We start from the raw sequence: 12,870 nt of genomic DNA on the forward strand, positions 1-12,870 counted from the left end.
AAACAGATATTGAATTCCGAAAACTTTTATAGAGCGCAAGAGTTATTTTTTAAAATTTATTTTCAAAAAAAATATATACATTAAAAAAAAGGTTAGTTAAAGATATAACTAAAACTGATAGGTATTTCACTGTAGCGCGGAATATTGTTTATTGTGAGTGAATTCACTGCAAATTGCATTGTGCTATATTGTGGATGCATTGTGAGTGTTTTCATTGTGGACTGTACTACTTGGCTGGGGTGTGGTTGGGCTGGAGGGCAGGGCGCCAGCCTGGAGGCAAGCCCCTTGGGGCTGCTGCCTCCTGGTGCTCGGTCTGCTCGGCCTTGGGTGTTGGGGTCCACCAAGAGCGCACGTGGTATTTTGGCTACTGCGTCCACAGGCAACCGTCCAAGCGCCGCGTGTCGCTTGATTTCCTTTCTCTTGGGTGCAGTCCAAGAGCCACATGGCCCTTGGGCTGCCTATACCTTTAGTATAATTGTATTAAAAATATTTTTTTTTTAGTATAATTAATGTTTAGAGTATTAATGGTAAAAATATTATTGTTTGTGTTAATATTATTTTTTTAGTACAATTAATATTAAAAGCATTATTATAGTATTTCTTAATATTTTTTTTAGTCTAATTAATAGTATTGATTTCAAAACTTTTATTATTTGTTCTATTAATATTATTTTTTAGTATAATTAATAGTATTAATCTCTAAAATATTATTATATTTGGTGTTATAAATAATATTATTTTTATATTAATTCATATTATTGCTACTAAAAATATTATTATTTGTATTGTAAATATTATTATCATCATTAATAAATTTTAAAAAACTGCTATTACTATGAAAAAAAATCACGTTGGGACACGTTGCACTTGGGTTCCCTCCTGAGGGCGGACAGCACAGGCACCATGTGGCGCATGGCCTGCTTCCTCTGCGTTGCAGTCCAAGCATCAGGTGGCGCTTTGGCTTAGGTCCTGCTAGGCATGGCCTAAGGCTAGCCTTGAGCCTGGCATGACAGGACCCAAAATAGCATTGGGTCCTGGCCACTAGCAGACCAAGCACCACGTGGCGCTTTATTTACACTACCCTAGGTCGGCAACACAACGCCACCTCGCGCTTTGTCTGCCCGGCCTTGGGCGCTGGGGCAGACCAAGAGCGCACGTGGCACTTTAACTGCCACGCCCACAGGCAGGCCGCCCAAGCGCCACGTGGCGCTTGATTTCCTTTCTCTTGGGTGCAGTTCAAGCGCCACGTGGCGTTTGGGCTGCCCGTACTTTTAGTATAATTGTATTAAAAATATATTTTTTTTAGTATAATTAATGTTTAGAGTATTAATGGTGAAAATATTATTGTTTGTTTTGTTGATATTATTTTTTTAGTATAATTAATATTAAAAGAATTATTATATTATTTCTTAATATATGTTTTTAGTATAATTGATAGTATTGGTATTATAAATATTGTTATTATTTTAGTCTAATTAATAGTATTGATCTCAAAACTATTATTACTTGTTCTATTAATATTATTTTTTAGTATAATTAATAGTATTAGTCTCTAAAATATTTTTATATTTGGTGTTATAAATAACATTATTCTTATAATAATTCATATTATTGCTACTAAAAATATTATTATTTGTATTGTAAATATTATTATTTTCATTAAAATTTTAAGAGTATAATTATTATTATCATCATTAATAAATTTTAAAAAACTGTTATTACTATGAAAAAAAACCACGTTGGGACACGTTGAACTTAGGTTCCCTCCTAAAGGCGGACAGCCTGGGCACCACGTGGTGCGTGACCTGCTTCCTTTGCGTTGCATTCCAAGCGCCAGGTGGCGCTTTGGCTTTGGCATTTTCAGGCATGGCCCATGGCTAGCTTTGGGTCTGGCAGGGTAGGACCCAAAATAGCATTGGGTGCTGGCCGCGAGCAAACCAAGGGCCACGTGGTGTTTGGGCAGCACAGCGCCACCTGGCGCTTGGCTGCTTCCTCTTGAATGCAGCCTAAGCACCACGTGGTGCTTGGACTGCCTCCACTTTTAATATAATTACAAGTATTAGTATTAAAAATATTGTTATTAGTTTTCTTAGTATTCTTTTTTTAGTATAATTAATTTTTAGAGTATTAATAGTAAAAATATTATTGTTTGTTTTGTTGATATTATGTTTTTAGTACAATTAATATTAAAAGAATTATTATATTTTTTCTTAATATATTTTTTTAGTATAATTGATAGTATTGGTGTTAAAAATAGTATTATTTTTTTTGGTATAATTAATATTAGAATTATTATTATATTTTTTTTCTTTATATATTTTTTTAGTATAATTAATAGTATTAATCTCAAAAATATTATTATTTTTGGAGTTATAAATAATATTATTTTTATAATAATTAATAATATTGATACTAAAAATATTATGATTTGTTTTATAAATATTATTATTTTCAGTAAAATTTATAAGAGTATATTTTATTGTAATTAATATTATTAATAAAATAATTGATGAATTTGAAAGAAAATGTTATATCATTTACTAATTTTACCAAATGTATTGTAATAATAATTTTATCAAATTACACTTAATTTTACATTTACTTTCATTTACAAATTATTAGTTGCAGAACCAAAAATAAACTTGGGTCCTGCCATGTACACAACCCAAATAACCTTAGGTCCTGCACGGCCTAACCTAAGGCTAACTCAAGGCTAGACTTGGGTCAGGTTGGGCAAGACCCAAAATAACATTGGGTCCTGCACAACCTGACCCAAGGCTAACTCAAGACTAGACTTGGATCAGGTTAGGCAGGATCCAAAATAGCCTTGGATTCTGGCCGCAACAGGATTAAATATGCTTGGGATCTAGCTTGGTAGGATCCAAATAGACTTGAGTTCTACTCCCAACCTTTTTTGAAAGTTAAAGGTGAGTCTGCGGTGTAGTACGGGCCACCTAACTAATTTTTACTATTTTCGTAGTTGTATAAAGTTTGCATGCCTTTTATTTTTGAAGAGGCATAATTTTATTTATTTAATAATTTGATTATATTATTATAATATTTTTTATGTACTGCTATAGTTATTATAATTATGTGTTATTGAACATAAATATTAACAGATCTTGCACCTATAAAAATGTTTAATCTAAATTTTGTATAATTTTATAGCGTATTTTTTCTAACATGGTAGCAATTTTTAAATTTATTTTTATTAATTAAAAATAAACTTAGAATATTTATATCCTGAAAATAAAATAAAATAATAATATTTTTTAGAAGAAATATATAATTTTTTCAACATGTATAAAATTTAAAATTTTAATTGTTCTTGATTTTTTAAAGAATATTAGTGTATCTCTTAATTTTATAATTTTATTAAAAAATAGAATTAATTAAAAAAATAATAAAGAATTAAATAATACACAAGTGGACTCTTGTGCTCCCATAAACTTTTGAATTACTTGAATGACGTTAATATGGGTTGATCTGACATTAAAAAAATGACTTCTTTTATTTTAAAGATTTTATATATTATAAAAATATATTCAATATACATCATAAATTTATATAGTAAGAGCTTTCTATTAGATTAAAAAAAAATTGTAATAAACTTACGTCAATAAATTATAATTCAGAGTATTTAGTCGAAAAACTTTCTCTCTTATATGTATTTTTTTTCAACCTGGTATTAATTTTTTTTTATATAAGTATACATGATAAGATGAACCTAATATGATAAAACTAGTCTTGATATCTGCGCTTCATTGTAAGAACAAACTATTTTTTATGTAAAAAATTGATATTCATGTATTTAAATAAAATTAAAAAATATAATAAATTAATATAATAAACTCGTAACCATATTAATTAAGACCAAGCCAACTCATGATATCCCACCAAATCTACGGCACAAATCATGTGATTGGAATAACCATATAAAAAAATAAAAAGAATTAAAAAGCTTTTAAAAAAATGCATGTTAATTTTTCAAACCCGTGACATGAGTTATTAGATTCGAAGCACTTGATCTAAAAAGAAAAACATAAAATTCAATTCTCAATCAATTAAATATTAAACCACTTGACCCACCGACGCCAAATTGTATCACTACCGGTGACATGCGCCGTACCAAAAGAAAGACGACACGACGACACTTCCAATGACATAACAGAAGGATATTTTTGGACACTAGAAGGCACTATACGCGCCTATAGGCGTGTCCCTGGGAGCGAACACGCACACCCATCTTTTTGTTTGTTTTTTATTTAACCAAATATAGAATTACCTTGAGCTGATTTTATAATTAAAAAAAAAACACTACGAAAAACCAAACCTCAAGCTTACTTTTTATGACTTCAAGAGTATTTTTGTTGTTTTATTATGTGTTTTAATTGTTGATTATTTTTTTTATATTTGTATAAATATCAAATTGTCTTTCAACTTAAATTATAATAACCAAAAAATCATTGTAAAAATTAAAAAAAAAACTTGATGTCATGTTTATTTTTTTTGTTTTAAGAAGTATTTTGTTTATTTTACTATGTAATAAAGATGAAAAAAATATTTATATGTCTCAACTATATTTGAAAATAATAAATAAATCATGTAAAAGAACTTTAATATCCTTAAAAATCAATATTAAGTTTTTGGAGTGGAATGGCAAAAACATGATTATACTATTCCAGTAAACCGTCATAATGGAATTACATTGATATTTCAAGTCCAATTAACTATTTTTAATAAAATAAATAAAAAAAGAAAAGGTCTCGCCCTCGTTATTTCCACATGCAAGATAATCAATGATATTAATCTTTTAGTTCAGTCTTGGAGTTTTCAACATCCTCAGCCATGAAGGTAGGGTCCTTCAATGGAGATGGCAAAACTACCAGTCCAGATGGATACAGAGTAAAATATGACCCAGACGAGAGTGGGTGGGTGCCGAGGCATTTTCCTTTCGATTATAAACAAGAATGGAGACAAAGAACATGTCTCCCGGAATCCAATCCCGATTTTGTATGAACATGCTTAATTGTTTTCGTTATTTTGTTAAACATATTTCTTAAACAATTAATTCTTTAAAGTACTCGTTTTAATGAAATTATTTTTTAATTATTTATATTAAGTAGAAAACTACATTACATGGGTTTTTCGCTGTAAGTATAAATACAGTATGCTATGAATTACTACAATAAAATTACTCATATGCTCTTAAGTGGAGAAAAAAAAGTCTTGGGGATTGGATGCTTTTCTCTTTTTCACTTACCCATTTGTTATTAAAAAATTATTCAGAGATATTCTAGAATTTTTTTTTACGATAAAAATATTATTTTATCTTTAAAATCAGTAAAATTTAGAATTATTGATCAAAAACTTTTATTTTTTTTACTTTTCATAAACATTAAAACAATAAAATATTTCTTTACTTCCAAGACAAAAAAATATTGGGATGTTGGACAAGGGTATTTATAGTTTTTTCACTATTCATGTATAGTTAAATAATGTTGTTGGCCTTAGAAAAGAAGAAAATAACGTTTGCATTTAGAGGTATTTTTATCCTTTTACGCCGGTTTTTAAGGTAATTACTAGGGTCGTGGGGGCATTTTTATATTTTCACGTTGTCTTTTTAAATTTTTAAATAAAAAAAGATGTTGGCGTCCCCGCTATTCAGGCGATGCGTGTGACATCACCCGATGCCAAACCTGACCTTCCACCATCTCTTCAGATGCGTCATCGTGTCCTCTTGTACATGGTATGGCGTGTGATAACGTATGGTGGTCGGATTATCGTCGAAGGTCATTTCCCCCCTCTTTTCTCTCCCCTGCTAGGTAAAGTGCATGATTGTTTTTTTTTTTTTTAATTTCAGTCTTTATTCTTTTAATTTTTTATTTTGTTCTTATTTATTTTATAGAAGTTTTTGTTTTCAATTTAGTCCTTCAACTACAATTTCTTATATGTTTTGTTTTTTTATTTTGATCTTTATTCTTTTGATTTTGATTTTTTTTCCTTGACCCTTTTTTAAAGTTTTTTTTTGCTTTCAATTTCATTTTTCAATCAAAATTTTTGTTGTTTTTTTTTATTTGACCCTCATTCTATTGATTTTCTTTTTATTTTATTTTGTTAAAACTACTTTTCAATTCAATTTAACCCTCTAATTAAAATATTTTGTTTGCCCTCTGATTATTTTTTTGTTCACCCTAATTTTTTTAGATCCTTTTATGTGATTGATTCTTTTTCATGGTTTCATCTTTCGACATTTGATTTGTTAGGGATTCGACTTTGTTTTATCTTATTATTCTGCATTAGTTTTTTTTATATTAGTTTTGTGATTTTTTTTAATTTATTTTATATGAATTTATTTTGATCTCGTGACCTAAGTCACGAGTTTTGCATGTCTTTTTATAATGTATGTTTATTTTTTAGTTTTTTTATGTTTGTGTTTTATTTTTTAAGATATTATTTTAATTCATCTGTATTTGTTTTGTTTTATACACATGAACTTTATTTTTTCAAATTAAAAATATTTTTTTAAAATAATATTTTTTATATGTTTGGCCTTGCATAATATTGTTTTTAGGATGTGAGTTTATTAAGTCAGTTTTATTTGTATTTATCTTTCAGGTCACCGATTTTTTACGGTGTGAATTTATTTTTTATTGATTTAAATAAATAAATTCAATAAATATAATCAGATGAATATCTCATTTTGTATGATTGAATATCTTGATTTATTTTTATCTCTTAATTTTTTTTATTATTAACAATTTTTGCATTTATTTACATATATAATTATCAATTTATTTAATTAAATATTTATATGAGATTTTAAATTTACACTTTGAGTTTTTTATGTAAAAACAAATACATTAAAATAGCTTGTATATTCAGTATTTTTTTTGAAAACAAAAATTAGAACCCAGGAGCGTAGTTTAACTATATTAGAGGTACAGGAATATTCAGTATTCACACGGATTCTTTTTTCCTTTATGCATTAATAATTGATCATTGCATTGCAATTATGAAAAAAAACCTATTTTTCATTAATAGAAAATCTTTGAACCCGAATAATTCTCTCCTCCATCAGAAAACGATAAATAGGTGGTAGGACGGGGTAGGCAACCTCCCCTTCCCCGCGGCCCATCTCTATCATCTTGGTCTCCTCGGAGGGATAAAATAAAATAAAAAACAAAACAAAAAAAATATAGGACCAAATTAATGGTAGGACGGGGTAGGCAACCTCCCATGTCAACTTATCTATAGAGTACAGAGTATGGACGATTGATTTACCATTCACTGCAGAGTGGAGAAGTCAAACAATGGTAAATATAGAACCTCAGACAAAACTTGCCACCAACTCACCTCCATCGGTACAGACACTATAAATAAAGGGAAGGCACTAGCATTAACCAGGCTGATCTTCAAGCAGCGGCTCTCCTTCTTTTCCTCGTTTTCTTGTCTCGCTAGAACCAGCAACTCAACTCAACTCAACTATGGCCAGAAAATTCTTCGTCGGCGGAAACTGGAAATGCGTATGCTCACTTTTACTTATCGACTACTTCTACTTGTTAATATTGCTCATATTTTTTCTTTTACTTGTACTGTATTTCCGACATGGATTGATTTTGTTTGTTTTTTTTTTTAAAAAAAACGGGGCTGCAGAATGGGACCATTGAGGGGGTGAAGAAGATTGTCACCATGCTAAATGAAGCTGAGGTTCCATCCAAGGATGTTGTAGGTAAGCTTTTCTTCTTCTTTTTTAACTCATATTTCTAGCTCTGCATCAGTTACATACAGTTGGTGAATTCTGGTTTTGTTTGGAAAGTAGAATTTAATTCGACTTGTTTCGGATATGTGATTTTGTTTGAACCCCACTTTACTTGTTGCAAGTTAGGCTATAATTTGGGATCATTGAACTTGATGCATTGGTAAATGGTAATCCATGAATTTTCTCATTATATTTCCATATTTTGAAAGAAAAGAAAAGTAAACAGAAAACTTTGAATCTTATGAATTTTTGGAAAAAAGAAGAAGGTTACAGTTTGATTTTATACGCTGAAGCCATGCATATCGAGCGATTCAGCCACGCACTGGCCTCCTAAGCTGCCATTACATAGCTTCATTTTATATGTCAAAATTTAAACCAGCCTGGAGTTCCTTTATTTTACTGCAATATTCATGCATTTCTTTTTATATCAACAAGTTGCTGTTTTTCTGCCTCATCAGGAACACAATTTTATCTCTCTCACTCATAATATGTGGGCTGTAATTTTGTTCACATTGTTCTAGTTTCTGATGCTGTGGCTGGCATATTTCCATTTATTTTTGTTGTGGTGAGCCGTCCATTTGTGGGCTGTAATTTCGTTCACATTGTTTTAGTTTCTCTGATGCTGTGGTAGGCATATTTCCTTTTATTTGCAGAGGTTGTTGTGAGCCCTCCATTTGTATTTCTTCCTCTGGTAAAAAGTTTGCAGCGACCTGATTTCCAAGTAGCTGCCCAAAATTGCTGGGTTCGCAAAGGTGGTGCTTTTACTGGAGAGATTAGGTATGCCAATGCTCGTTTAATCTGTACTTGGGTCAAACCATGAGGGTGCGGGTTTTAGTCTGGAAAGCAGACATTTCATGTAAATATGACAAAGACAAGGAATACCTTCGAGTCCCCCTTCTCAGTACCCATTTCATTACTATGACTACCAATTGCCAGAAGTGTAATGGTTAATATACAATATTATCAGAGCAATATTTTTATATATCTTTAATTGTAGTTATCAATGCTACTTCTGTGACAAAGAGTTTGCTGTGTTTGGACGGGAATCAGGAATCCCAATTTGGTTGACATGTGATGGTTATAAGATATGGTACAACAACTTTGTATGATCAAGTTAAATTTTAAGATGATCTTTGACAGGTTTTATTTTGTGTTTTGAATGTTTTTCTGATAGCCATCACTTTTAAGCATTAACAATATAATTCAATCCTTCTACTCTCCCTTTGTTGTCTAACTATTGGAAGTTTATATGACTCTTTATGGACAGTGCTGAGATGCTCGTGAATTTGGGCATTCCCTGGGTGATTCTTGGCCATTCTGAACGGAGATCTCTTTTAAATGAGTCAAATGAGGTAAATTTTGTGATGCTGATGTGCATATATTATACACTACGCATATTCTGCTTAGCATGTACAACTATACCTTCTATTAAGCTTTTTTATTTATTGGTGTTTCATCTGCAAATTGCTGTATTTCTAAACCATATTGCATATGTCTATCCCTGTAGTTTGTTGGAGATAAAGTTGCTTATGCACTTTCTTTAGGCTTGAAAGTGATTGCATGTATTGGCGAGACACTTCAGCAGAGAGAATCAGGATCTGCAATGGCTGTTGTGGCTGCACAAACAAAAGCAATTGCAGGTAATTATTCTTACTGTTCAGGTAACAGGTAGTCATGTAGATTTTTTGGTAACTTGGTTCTCTATCGATTTAAGAATTCTTGTAGGCCATGCTTACAGAGAAGTTATTGCATGGCTAGTTTGTAATGATGCCTTGCAGTAGTAGAAAACCAAATCCTTCTCAGCAGAGGGAAAGTAATAAATCTTTCCCCAAAACTAGGTTCCATTTACACACGTATTTAAAGAACTATACATTCTTTCTTTGTTTTTATTTTGTCATATTCCATTGCAGATAAAGCTTCAAATTGGGCCAATGTCGTTTTGGCTTATGAGCCAGTTTGGGCCATCGGTACAGGAAAGGTGGCGACACCTGATCAAGCTCAAGAAGTAAGTCTTAAATTAATTCAGTTGTCTAGCCAATATCTTATAACTAGGACATTATACTGCCATTTTTGTTATACTTGAGCTCTTGTATTTAAACTCTACAGTGTCATCGACAATTTCTGTTTGTGTGAGAATGCTATATCAACAACTATTACTTATATCAACTTAAAATTCCAGAACTGTAATCTACACCAACTCTTCTGTGTGATCAACATGGCGATAGCTGAAAGCTGATAAATCCTCATTGTTGTCTATTTTCTTCCTTGCCCACATACAAACAATTGTTTCGTCTACTTATTGCTAAATAATTCATTTGAATCATCTTGTTTTCTTGTTTACAATATTTACTGGATACGCCAGGTCCATCTTGAATTGAGGAAATGGCTTCATGACAATGTTGGTGCCGAAGTTGCTGCAACAACTAGAATTATCTACGGAGGTAAACATTATCTATTTTTTCACTTATTAGTTATTATGTGAACGTTCGGTGTTGATAGTTCCTAAGAGGTGTGGCGTGATGGCAAAGAGCTTGAGATCTGCACAGCAGGTTTCGAGTTCGAGTCAGGGCGTGCGCCTATTGTAAGAGCCTGGAACAGCCGGGGTTTTACTCGCTCACCTAAACCCACAAAGTGCGTTTTTTGAAGAATGGGGTTAATTTCCTCGAATCCAAAAAAAAAGTTCGGTGTTTATAGGTGTGTCATTGTATGCTAACTAGAAAGTTTCTCATGCATTGATGTGGGTATTTGGCCAAACTTCTTTTTCCTAAACAATTATTGCCCAAACTATGTATTTTCGAAGATTTTAAGGTAAAATTTGTACAAGATCTCGTCAACAGAAAAATCAATACTTATGACTAATCATCTTTGATTTTTATTATATGTACATTGACAAGTTGAAACTAATAGGCTTTTGGTTTTTTTGAAATTTCAACACTTAATTTTGTCGGGTCAACTTAGGTCCTTTTTTCCCCCTAATAATTTGGTCTTGACTTGAAATATCCATTTTAGCCCTTAAATTTATCAAATTTGAAAAAAGAATTTAAAAGTTGTTAAGATCCAGCCAAAATTTTCTACAGTATAAAACATTTTGCAAAGTCGAAAATCCAAACCCAAATCTGCCTAGGGAAAGTTTCCCCTCCCTCCAATCTCCCAACAAGAAATATCTTGCTAAGCTTCCACTCTTGTCCATTCTTTGCTAGAAATACACAATTGCGTTCATGTTCATGGTTGGTCCCCTGTGGTACTGCTGTATGCTATATGTCACTCCCTCAACAACTCTTTAAATAATGGCAAAGCCAAAAATCTAAAGAGGAGGTCGAACTGAACTTCAACATTTGAATGAGTTGGCCCTGGCCATTTTTCTTGTTTTATTATAGCAATTATTTAGTTAAATTCTGTATTTGAAGAATTAAAACCCTGAAGAATAACTTCGAGCTGGAAACTGAAGCAGCTGCACCCTATGGCTTTCGGTAAACTTGAAGAGGGATCGTCCTTGTACTCTTCATTTAGATTGGTAAACTTTAGACAAATAATTTTCTGCTAAAACTGGCTTCATGCATCATTTCAACATGTTTGTAGGTTCTGTAAATGGAGCTAACTGCAAAGAGTTGGCAGCGCAACCAGATATTGATGGATTTTTAGTCGGTGGAGCTTCACTCAAGGTAGTTTGCTTGCTTGCTTTCTTTCTTATAGCGTCACCATTCTTTCTCCCTTGCTTTCTTATTTTAAAACTTTCGGCGCCTAGCTCTTTAACCATCCGTTTACTTTTTCCAGCGGGAGTTCATTGATATCATCAAATCTTTAACGGTGAAGAAGAGTCAACTGTGAAGAAGATTAGCTGTCAGAACTGTCCTAGTTTTTCCTCCTTAAATGCGCGTGGTGTAATAAGCAGTTCTGTGCTCTGACCGCTCTGGAAAAGAGATATCTGCCATTGCTGTTCCAAAACGTAATAAATCAAATCTGTTATCAGATCTTGGTCTGTACTCCTTAGGATTTGCGCTGTTATGTGGTTTTGAGATTTGTTTTCCTTGGATTTTTTGGTTTTGGTTTCGAGTTTTATTTTGATTTTAAATGCAGTTCTTTCTGTTTCATATAGCCATATCTACACAATTAGCCATTAGTATGTTTACATCATAATTATTCCACTCAACCCGGCCCGGCAGGTCATGCGACCTGTCTCTTAGCCCGGCCCAAGTATTAAAAAAAAATTAATTTCAAGTGGATTTAATTAATTTAATAAATTAACTTGAAATTTAATCAGTTTGATTTATTTATTTATTTTTTAAAAACATTATAATGGATTAATCTGGATTTTTTCAGCTTAACTCATGAGGTATGCTTTAAACCGGCATTAATAACTTTGGTTTACATGCCTTGGAGTGGCCCTTTCTTGCTACTGCCTACTTATATTAGTGGAAATGGATTTGAAATACTAGAATAATTCCTTGTCTTGTTCATTGACCTGGTTATCCTATGGGGAGGTCATCGCTCCAGTTTTCGTGGTATCAGTCCAATGTTAAAATTTGTGAGGATAGCAATTTTTATTTTTTGGGAATCCTTTTTTAATGTTGTAACGCAAATCGAATTTTCACATTGTTGGTTTTTAGTTTGGCCAACGTTACGTTTGTAGATCATATTAATTTTTTTTTAAATAAAAAAAAAATTGAGGTGATGATAACTCATGTTAGCTTCACTATCACATGATGTTTGATATAAGATCGAGATGACTCACAATACAAAAACAAGAAAAAAATCATAAAACTCAAAGCCTAATAATTTTATATTAAAAGATGAAACTAAAACAAAATCAATTTTTTAAAAAATAACGTCGAAGAAAAAAACTCGAGTTAACTCGACTAACCTACCACCTGCGATGTGAGACCGGGATAAAAAAAATTAGATTTTTAAACTAAGGACCTAGCAAAAGAAATAAAAGAACTTTTGAAAAAACTCGAGTTAACCCTCACTCAGGATAACCCTATATAAAAAAAACAGAAAAATCACGAAGCTTAAGGAACAATAATTTAATGCCAGATGAAAAAAAAAAATCAATTTCATAAAAAAACATTGAGAAAAAAAACCAGAATAAATCCGAGTTAACTCAACTA

The 12,870-nt window shown here is 31.6% G+C and overlaps 1 protein-coding gene across 1 annotated transcript; it reads left to right on the forward strand.

Moving 5' to 3' along the window:
* The first annotated feature begins 7,263 nt into the window (after positions 1 to 7,263).
* On the forward strand, positions 7,264 to 11,857 carry LOC7465110 (triosephosphate isomerase, cytosolic). The gene is made up of 9 exons (XM_002299835.4): positions 7,264 to 7,526; positions 7,657 to 7,732; positions 8,416 to 8,539; positions 9,030 to 9,114; positions 9,270 to 9,402; positions 9,673 to 9,767; positions 10,125 to 10,203; positions 11,342 to 11,424; positions 11,537 to 11,857. The coding sequence occupies exons 1-9, from the start codon at positions 7,488 to 7,490 to the stop codon at positions 11,588 to 11,590; spliced, it is 768 nt and encodes a 255-aa protein (XP_002299871.1). The 5' UTR covers positions 7,264 to 7,487; the 3' UTR covers positions 11,591 to 11,857.
* The last annotated feature ends 1,013 nt before the right edge of the window (positions 11,858 to 12,870 follow it).

The sequence above is a fragment of the Populus trichocarpa genome, chromosome 1 (genome assembly GCF_000002775.5).
Source record: "Populus trichocarpa isolate Nisqually-1 chromosome 1, P.trichocarpa_v4.1, whole genome shotgun sequence".
In the NCBI taxonomy this organism is placed as follows: Eukaryota; Viridiplantae; Streptophyta; class Magnoliopsida; order Malpighiales; family Salicaceae; genus Populus; species Populus trichocarpa.